Below are 10,416 nucleotides of genomic sequence, written 5' to 3' on the forward strand. Positions count from 1 at the left end.
GATGGAAATTTGTCTTTCTGAACAAACATATATAATTCAAAAAAGTATTAAAACATCTTGTGAGTGAGGACAGACATTGTTTTTTGTTTTCTGCTCACATGGTCTGGACTGGAGGTTGTCACATGTAGGGAGAAATGTTTGGAAAGCAGCACAATCAGTCGATTCACGCTGCAGGAAGTCAGTTGTGTGGGAGCAGCTCTGCTAGCTGTTCATTAACCCCGATCTGGACTCAACATTCCTACAGTGTTTGCTTTGCTGCTGAACCATTGAGGCTAGCTTAGCCACCTCCGTCTGCAGGTGTAGCGGTACGCTAACAGCGCTGTCTTTGCTTCAGAGCCATCTGCCGTTTGCCGTGGTGGGGAGCACGGAGGAGGTGAAGATTGGGAACAAGATGGTGAAGGCCCGGCAGTATCCCTGGGGGACGGTGCAGGGTAAGCCTGTCTCACCTCCAGCACAGGAAGTGACGGCGTCTGCAGAGCTACTGAAGCCACTTCCTGTTTCACCTCTGTTCTCACAGTTGAACTCGCTGTGTGACCTCATTACCTCCAGTTTCCTCTCCATCAATGCAGCACCTCTTTGCGCTTACATTTTGTGTGCCACTAATGGCTTTATATTGATTTTAGATTGATTTCTTGACCGATCTATGATAAAGGGTTTGTAATGTTTTCAAAATGCCACATCAGGACTCTCAGCTCACAGGGTTAACGGAGCAATGTTAAAGGCATACATCGACTCATATTCTACAGCCAGTTTTCATAAATATATTTATGAAAAATTAAGTTGTTATTGCAGCATTTGACTTTTTTGGAGACAAGTCGTTAAGGATAAGAGTTTCTGTACATTCTGAAAAAAGTCTGGAGTATTTGACACATCTGGATAACTTCAGGAAATTTAAATATAACATGAAATTAAAGCTGCAAGCAGCCTCGGGCGGCCCTCGCAGCAAGCGCCGCTCCGGCCTATTGGCCAAGGCGGGGGTTCCGGCCACCGCAGAAGCTCTCGCTCGGTTTCCAGAGCCGCAGCCCGCTCCCCACCGCGGAAGCTCCGCCGCAGTTTCCGGCACCGCCGCCCGCCAGCCGCCGCAGAAGCTGTCGCGCATTTTCCCCGCCCGTCCACCGGGCGACACGCGTGAATGCGTTCGGCGGCGGTGCCCGGCGACTGTCGAAAAATCTGGCGCAGATCGGTCGATGCGTCGAGGAGACACAACCCATGTATTAACTTAGGGGGCGCAGTGGAGCCAAATTACATTTCAAACCCGTTGGGCTCTTTAGAGGTGAACAAAGGTCATACTTATCCAGTTTGGCGCCCATCGGATGATCCATGTGTGAATTAGAGCCGAACGTATGCATATGGCGAGGGACTGTTATTCGCCATTTGGCGCTCGCCCTCACGGTTCAGCCAGCAGCGAGCATTGACAGAGTTTATCATCCGAATCATCTTGATTAGGTCAAAAGAGCCATAAACAGAGCTTTCCAAGGAAAAAAAAGGCACTTCCTGTTCCGAGGGGGCGGGGCTTAGATGACGTCATAATATGATGACGTAGGATCGTCAGGAATCCCACCAGCAACACTAAGGCCAATTTTGGTGCAGCTCGATCAAAATATGTGGAATCTAGAGGCAAACGTATGCCAACGGCGTTGCCGCCATTGAAAAGTCTTGGCACTTTAAAGCAAGTGAGAGCAACTTCCTGTGCCTTTGTTGCCAGGCCTCAGCTTCTCTACTTTTGCACATTTGAGTTTGTCTTTGTTTTTGCACTTCAACTGTTCCATATGCACTCATACAACACATCCAAGCATCAGCATTACATCACTGATACTGACATCCACAATCCATTGTTGTTTTTGTTAATAAATATTCATTTTTATGCACTTTTATCACTGCACTTTTATCGCTGCATGGTCTCCTGTTATGGTTCACAGTAAAATACAAGACTTCCTGTTGTTCAGTGGACAGCAGAGGGCAGCATTGACCTACAAACGACAAACATGGACTGTTTATTATGTAATTACACAGAAGATCTCTCTAATTCATTCTGAGGGGGCGGGGCTTAGATGACGTCATAATATGATGACATAGCATTGTCAGGCATCACACCAGGATGAGTCAGGCCAAGTTTGGTGCAGCTCGGTCGAAACATGTGGAATCTAGAAGCAAACGTATGGCATCGGCGTTACAGGTCACTTCGCCATGCCGCCACAGCCAGCTGCTTCATCGCAGCCGGTCAGGGCTTGGACCCACAACACACCAACATGTCTTCTGTCTCTGGACACAGTTTCATGTTGATTAGGTCAAAGGGCTAAGATAGCGACCGTTCACAGTAAAACATGACACTTCCTGTTCTCAGGGGGCGTGGCCTAAGCGATGTCATAATTTCACCACAGGGTATTTTAGGACACCTATTGATGATCAATCACTGATCGTTTGGTGTCTCTGTGAGTTTCTGTGCAGGATATATAACAGTTTCGTGTTTCATGGCGAGTAGGTGAACTTTGACCCCTGGTAACCCCCCTTCAGCAAGCTCATACAGTCACCAATTTGATAACTTTAAATCAGACATGCCTTATGACCAGACTGACCGAGTTTGAAGCCGATCAATCGAAATCCCTAGGAGGAGTTCGATCAAATGCAAAGGCTGTAAACGGCCTCAACAGGGCCCAAAATGGACCTTCAATCCAAAATGGCCGACTTCCTGTTGGGTTTAGAGCATGGCTCCAAGAGACTTTTTTGTACGTCCTGACAAGATACACATGTGTACCAAGTTTCGTAATTCTACGTTAAAGCATGGCTTGGGGCTGATTTTTTAAAATATTCTAGGGGGCAGTATAGAGAAATTAGGCCACGCCCACCAAATATCGCTATGGATTCCTGTTGGCGGGTGGATAAGGATCCATCCTAGTGAGTTTGGAGCAGCTCACCCCGAAACTGTGGAATTCAGAGCCAAACGAAATTCGACGGCGTTCGCAACGCCGCCACACCCACCTGCTTCATCGCAGCCGGTCGGGGTTGGAATCCACAACACACCAACATGTCTTCTGTCTCTGGACACAGTTTCATGTTGATTAGGTCAAAGGGCTAAGATAGCGACCGTTCACAGTAAAACATGACACTTCCTGCTCTCAGGGGGCGTGGCCTACGTAAAAAAAAAATTTCACTGCAGGGTATTTTAGGACACCCGATGCTGATCAATCACTGAAAGTTTGGTCCCTCTATGTGTTTTTGTATAGGAAATATAAGAGGTTTTTGTTTCATGGCGTGTAGGTGAACTTTGACCCCTGGTAACCCCCCTTCAACATGCTCCAAAACTCACCAATTTGATAACTTTAAATCAGACATGCCTTATGATCAGACTGACCGAGTTTGAAGCCGATCAATCGAAATCCCTAGGAGGAGTTCGATCAAATACGAAGGCTGTAAACGTCAAAATCGAGGTAAAAAATGGACCTTCAATACAAAATGGCCGACTTCCTGCGATACTTGCACTATGACATTACTTGTAAATTCTGAGCGTCTTAGTGAGCTCTACAACTGTACCGAATTTCAAGTCTCTAGGATGAAGTAAGTGAATAGCAATGGGTCTGTTGAAAATTGCTAGTTGCCGGCGTTGAGCAATTTTTTTTGCGATTTTTGCAACGACCTTAAAATTCAAAATTTTTAAACCGCCTAGTCGCTTCCGCCAAGTTTGGTGAGTTTTTGAATATGATAAAGCCCCCAAAAAGGCACACGAAGAGGTGGGAAGAATAATAATAATAAACAGTACAGATACAATAGGCCTTCGCAGCGCTTTGCTGCTCGGGCCTAAAAATATTCGGATTTCCAGATGTTATTACTTTTCCAATTCTGTTGAAGTTGTCTGCACCCATCTATGGTTTGGTTTTCCATCCAAGCTATATAATCTGTTTTCATTGCAGTTTTTATATTTGAAGATTGACTTCAGTAAAATTATTTGTCTACGCCAAACTATTGTAGTTATTGTTAAAAAGGTTTGCCTAAAAGTGACTGAGAACTTTGGAAATTTAATGCCAGAAAATGGACAAAAGAAGAAAATTGACATTAAAAACTCAACTGAACCCTGAATGACAAGAACTAACTTTCAGAAGTATCTTAATTAAAGCAAGACTTTTATTCCTAGTTCAGCATCAGGTGATTGTACATTTTCCAGGTGACCTTTGGGAACTTAAGCTAAGTTCACATAGCGGGTAAATGCGATCCAAATCCGTTGTTTTCTTGTCCATATCTGACTTTTTCTTGGCAGTCTGAACACTGCAATTCCATTGTTTTCACCCAAAAATAAATCAGATTTGTGTCTCTTTCATATGAGGTCCTAAATCAGATTACCTGATACTTTCGAAAGCCACTGCAGTCTGAACATTCGTATGTTTACGTCATTGGCTGTGTTTCCGTTAACCGTAAAATTACGCAAATCGTTCATTAATTTTAAAAAAGTAAGCAAGTTAAACACGGTAATCCAAGGTCTCAATTTTGTCGTGGCAGGATTATTTAATCTTGTAGTTTTCAGACTTTACAGTCAAGCAAAAGTTTGAGTCAGATGTGTTCTGTCATCTTAAATGTGTTCTGTGACTCGAGGCGCTAACTAGCTGCTAATATACCCTTGCTAGCTAGCTAGCTAGCTTTTTTTTTGCATCTGTCATGATTTCGGTTGACTGGACGATGTTCATCTTTACCTCCGACTCACTTGATGGGACACAAACTCTAAACTTGGATGTCTAGTGGATTTTAGGCAGAGTTGAAGCCAAAGCTGCTGCAGGTTTGTCTCAAAGAGGGAACAAATCTTGATCAAACATCGGATCAGTTTGCTTCAGACTGGCTGCGTTCCTGCTCACATGCTGTCACATGGCTGCTGGAGCTGCACCGCTCTGCAATCAAATAAACAGAGAACCGCATGACCCGGTCACATCTCTGCTTTGGACTGGAACTGTTTAGTAGAGTTTTGTTCTGTTTGGACAGTCCAAGTTCAGCCTGTGTGTCTGTTCCCTTTTCCACGATTAGCCAAGGCCTGTCACCATGACGTTTTGTCCCAGAAGTTAATAAGCAGTAATGCAAGAACTCATTCTCAGAGATTAATAAACTTTAAATTCTGATGAACATTTCATGCTGCAATTGGAAGACATCTTAAATACCTAAAACAAATAAACAAAACAACAAATGCAATTAATTATGAAGTCTCTGTAAATAAAGTCGGCCTTCACAAAAGGATTAGTTGAGACCAAAGCATCAAACTGAAAACTTTTGTCACCCAGTTTTTGGTAGAAAGAGAAAAACGATAAATCATAAAAATAGAAATTATTGATCTGGTTTTATCTTGTAGTTAATTGATTTATTTCTTATTCCTATTGATTTGTATTGATTTAGATGCAGTCTGATGCGTTTTCTGTTTTATTTGTTCCTCTCAGTGGAAAACGAAAACCACTGTGATTTTGTGAAACTGAGAGAAATGCTGATCAGAGTGAACATGGAGGATCTGCGAGAACAGACCCACACGCGCCACTACGAGCTGTACCGCCGCTGCAAGCTGGAGGAAATGGGCTTCAAGGACACGGATCCCGACAGCAAGCCCTTCAGGTAGCAGACTTACCTCTAAGTCTGTCGGTTCATTTCTCTGCTTTCTCCCGGTGCAACAGTTTTTCCCTCTGACCAGTCTGCAGGAGACGTACGAGGCGAAGCGAAACGAGTTCATGGGCGAGCTGCAGAAAAAGGAAGAAGAGATGAGGCAGATGTTTGTCCAGAGAGTTAAAGAGAAGGAGGCTGAGCTCAAGGAGGCAGAGAAGGAGGTAAAAATCAACTCAAATGCCTCGCTTTGTTTCTGCTCCTTTTGCTGATCCACACCAACTTCCTGTTTCTGCTTATCGACACACAGCTGCACGAGAAGTTTGACCGCTTGAAGAAGCTCCATCAGGACGAGAAAAAGAAGCTGGAGGATAAGAAGAAGTCCCTGGACGATGAAGTCAACACGTTCAAACAGAAAAAGACTGCGGCAGAGCTCTTGCAGAACCAAGCTCAGCAGGCAGGGGGCTCCACCACGCTCAAAAGGGACAAAGAGAGGAAAAAGTGAGTATCTGATTCTTTACCCACACACTAGACATCTAACCTGTTCCTCAAGGCTTATTTATGTTTATCTGGCAAAGTTTTCTCACGTTTTTACAAGTTTTTTGCCATGCTGCACCTTTAATTTATTAAGGTTATTATCTAACTTATCCTTTGTTTGTGTATTTGTTAAAGGCTTTATTCATAAAATCGAGCATAGAAGCAGTGTGTGCATCCACATGTTTTCAGTCTAATCTTTCTGGTACAGATGCAGACAGATTTACTGGCATCCTTAGTAAAAAAGAAAAACATGCAAAAAGTCTTAAAATAAAGAAATCTTTTATTGCAGTATCATAATTTCACTTGAAAAAAGTTTGAAAAATCAAATCTTTAATTTGAGTTTATTTTATGTTAAGAAATAAAACCTCTAATAAAAACATTGTTAGAAAACTTAGTCATTCCAAAAAGTAGTCAAAATATTTGCCTTTTCTGCTAATATGGTCACTATTAGCAGAAAAATAATATTTAATATTTTTTTCAACAAAAGATGCATCTTTTGATACAAATTATCAAGCTTTTCTTTTTCATTTTAGGCAATAAAATATTATTCCTACTATTTTAAACAGGAATAGAATTGTTTAATTTGCATCTTTTAATGTATTTATAATATTTCATATTAAAGGATTTAGTGGTTAAATGAAAAATCTGCAAAATGTGCTAAAATGTTTATCCAATTGTCAGAAAAATTGATAAAACAATTGATTGCTAAAATAATCGTGATTGTAAAAACACAGTGTGTATAATAGCCTTACGCCTGCTGGTAATTATTGAGCGGATCTGTGATGCTGCGGGCCAGTTAAAGATCACAACACTGTAAAATATTAGGATCATTTAAATAAAAATTCTGTTGATTTCTGCATGTTGGGTCTTTCACCGCTCCAGAACTTGCGCCCAAATCAACCCAATGTTTCTGGACAAAACTTATTGACAAACTATTAATACCAATGATCGTTTAAATCAATGATTTTTATAAAAACAATAAAAAAAAATTTAACAAGATTTTTAAATATTCAAGGTAAGGGTTTAATTTTTCTAAATATTTCAGTGTGAAATCATTTTACTGCAGTAACATTAATTTATTTGAAGGTTTTCTTCGTGTGTTTGATCTGCCATCAGATCGTTCTGTTCGCTTTAAGGACCCATTGATGCTGATGATAATCGGCTCACTGTGTGGCTGCCAATGTGCCTGTTTAGAAAAGGAAGGAAACACTTGCACTGAAAGTTCTTATAACTTCATTTCTCTGTTTATTTTTTATTTCCATCACAGCCAATTTCTTTTTTTCTTTTAAAATAAATCCAGTTGAGTTTGTCCACTTGATGCTCTAACGAAATAACGATTGCAGCTGTTTGACCTCCAGCTGAAGTCGCAGGACGCAGTTAGTTGTCGCTGCTTGTTGTGCAGATTGTGTGTTTTGTGAGCGCATGTGTCACCTTTACTGCATCCGTAATGTTTTCCAGTTAACTCCTCCCACACTCGCTGCATGCTGCATGAGGCACCTTTTTCTGGTAAGACCCCCCCTTATCAAGTCAAATCAAAATAAAAATTTAAATTCAAAATGTGCACGAGCTGATCGATTTAAATGTGTTCAACATGCTAAAAATAATGAAGTAGACTTCCTTGCAGAAGTATTTACACCTAAATTATAATGGCTTCTATTGGAATCTTGTATAACAGACCAATACAAAGTAATGTATAATTAAGAAGAATGAATATTTAACATGTTTTTATTTATTATAAAAACCTGAAATATATGAGCCTGTTATGCGTCATTATGTGACACGTTCTGTTGGTGAGTCACATAAAATCCCAACTAAGACACATCAGTTTGTGGTTGTGAAGACATCGTATCTTATATTCCAAAATATTATTCAACCATAAAAATTCAAGGTTTCTTCAATAATATGTGAGAATCTTTCAAGTGTTACAAGTCGTTGTGGCTGAGTTACAAATATTTACTGTTTTAGTTGAACTTACATCTTTCCATTTTGATAGATTAGATTAATTTTGGTTCTGCTGACTGAAATGTTTAAATGAACCAGTTTATTAGATCCCCAAACACCCGACGCTCCCATCTTACTCCCACAGACTACAAAGGTTTCTTTTTATGCGGGTCTCTAAAGTCGGGCCCGACCCGGCCGTCGCACAAAGAACCATTCAGGGCCAAACTGAGACCAAACGGGTCAGAGCAGCGAGGAACCTCAGCCCACCTCTCTGTCTGTGGAGATCTGTTGATCTTGCAGATATTTGGTGACTCGGCCTCTTGGCCTTGGCAGGATTCAAAAGCTAAACACACAGAGAGGAATTTATGGGTTTGTTGGTGATCCACTGAGGAAAAATAAATTAGTTAGAAACATCTGTTGCTTAGTTGGGTGTAAACTTCTAAAAACTAAATGCTGTCAGACAAGAGAGACAACAAAACCCTCAAACCTTAAAGGGGCTCTGTTATGTAAAATTGACATTTTGCACATTTTTATGCTTCCATTCGGGTCTCAATTGCTTCTAAAAACAACCCCACTCAGTTGTTTTTGGGTTATTTTGCAATAAGTTAATGTTTTTTGGTGTCTGGACAACAAGCCGTTTAAAAACCTCCAGAATATAACAACAAATCAGCAGTCACTGCTGATTTGTTACTTAGCAACCTCAGCAAAGTTCCGCCCGTCACCTAGCAACCCGAATTCAGATTCTCATGCTTGGTCAGTTGGTTTTACTTCTATATGTGCTGTACAATGGCTGCTGGAGAAGATAAATGTTTTGTTGTTGACTTACCAACAACAAAACCCCTGTTGGTTGTGCAGGGGGCCCCACTTCTGCTTTTCTAAGATGTACGGTTGTGTAATTGCGCATCCGTTTGCGGCTATTTGAGTTAGGGGGGCGTGGCCAGCGGCAGCTTTTTTAGATTTAAAGTGACAGAGACCCCAAGGCTACGTTCACACTGCAGCGTGAAGTGACTGAATCCCAATCTTTTTTTGTTGTCTTAATGCAACCTGTGTCTGATTTTATTTTTTTTTGTGACAGACTGAATAACACAGGTGAGATTTTTTTTGAATGCGACCCGGGCCTCTTGGATATGTGGTTCTAAAGCCGATACGTATCCGATCTTTTTAAATGTGACCTGATTCTGAATGGTCAGGTCGCATTCATCCGACTTGAATGTCATTGATACTTAACAAACGTTGCTACTCTGCTTCCTGATGCGCGCAAGCAAAAAGAAAAAAACACAACCATGGTGGACTATAATGAGGATTAAGTTGTTAATGTGCTGGCTCTATTTAGGCAACAACTTTAAAATCGTAATCTATGCTCCACCGTTGGCATCCACATTTACTTCCGCAAACACTGAGCACTACTTCTTTATTAAACACTGAGCACTACTTCTTATTTACTAAACACTGAGCACTACTTCTTTACTAAACACTGAGCACTACTTCTTTACTAAACACTGAGCACTTCTTCTTCTTCTACTTCTTTACTAAACACTGAGCACTTCTTCTTTACTAAACACTGAGCACTTCTTCTTTACTAAACACTGAGCACTTCTTCTTCTTTACTAAACACTGAGCACTTCTTCTTCTTTACTAAACACTGAGCACTTCTTCTACTTCTTTACTAAACACTGAGCACTTCTTCTACTTCTTTACTAAACACTGAGCACTTCTTCTACTTCTTTACTAAACACTGAGCACTTCTTCTTCTTCTTTACTAAACACTGAGCACTTCTTCTACTTCTTTACTAAACACTGAGCACTTCTTCTACTTCTTTACTAAACACTGAGCACTTCTTCTACTTCTTTACTAAACACTGAGCACTTCTTCTTCTTTACTAAACACTGAGCACTTCTTCTACTTCTTTACTAAACACTGAGCACTTCTTCTTCTTTACTAAACACTGAGCACTTCTTCTTCTTTACTAAACACTGAGCACTTCTTCTTCTTTACTAAACACTGAGCACTTCTTCTTCTTTACTAAACACTGAGCACTTCTTCTTCTTTACTAAACACTGAGCACTTCTACTTCTTTACTAAACACTGAGCACTTCTTCTTCTTTACTAAACACTGAGCACTTCTTCTACTTCTTTACTAAACACTGAGCACTTCTTCTTCTTCTACTTCTTTACTAAACACTGAGCACTTCTTCTTCTTCTACTTCTTTACTAAACACTGAGCACTACTTTACTAAACACTGAGCACTTCTTCTTCTTCTACTTCTTTACTAAACACTGAGCACTTCTTCTTCTTCTACTTCTTTACTAAACACTGAGCACTTCTTCTTCTTCTACTTCTTTACTAAACACTGAGCACTACTTCTTCTTCT

The 10,416-nt window shown here is 40.7% G+C and overlaps 1 protein-coding gene across 6 annotated transcripts in view; it reads left to right on the plus strand.

The window, feature by feature from the left end:
* Positions 1–10,416, plus strand: part of septin6 (septin 6) — a 28,184-nt gene that overhangs the window by 11,227 nt on the left and 6,541 nt on the right. For 4 of the 6 annotated variants that reach the window (XM_028008266.1, XM_028008265.1, XM_028008271.1 and 1 more), the window contains exons 6-9: positions 335–431; positions 5,412–5,580; positions 5,657–5,789; positions 5,876–6,066. In XM_028008266.1, coding sequence (XP_027864067.1) covers positions 335–431; positions 5,412–5,580; positions 5,657–5,789; positions 5,876–6,066 — 590 coding nt within the window. Of the gene's footprint in view, positions 1–334; positions 432–5,411; positions 5,581–5,656; positions 5,790–5,875; positions 6,067–7,560; positions 7,609–10,416 lie in introns of all 6 variants that reach the window. The other 2 variants (XM_028008270.1, XM_028008269.1) reach the window with 1 other exon arrangement.

The sequence above is a fragment of the Xiphophorus couchianus genome, chromosome 23 (genome assembly GCF_001444195.1).
Source record: "Xiphophorus couchianus chromosome 23, X_couchianus-1.0, whole genome shotgun sequence".
In the NCBI taxonomy this organism is placed as follows: Eukaryota; Metazoa; Chordata; class Actinopteri; order Cyprinodontiformes; family Poeciliidae; genus Xiphophorus; species Xiphophorus couchianus.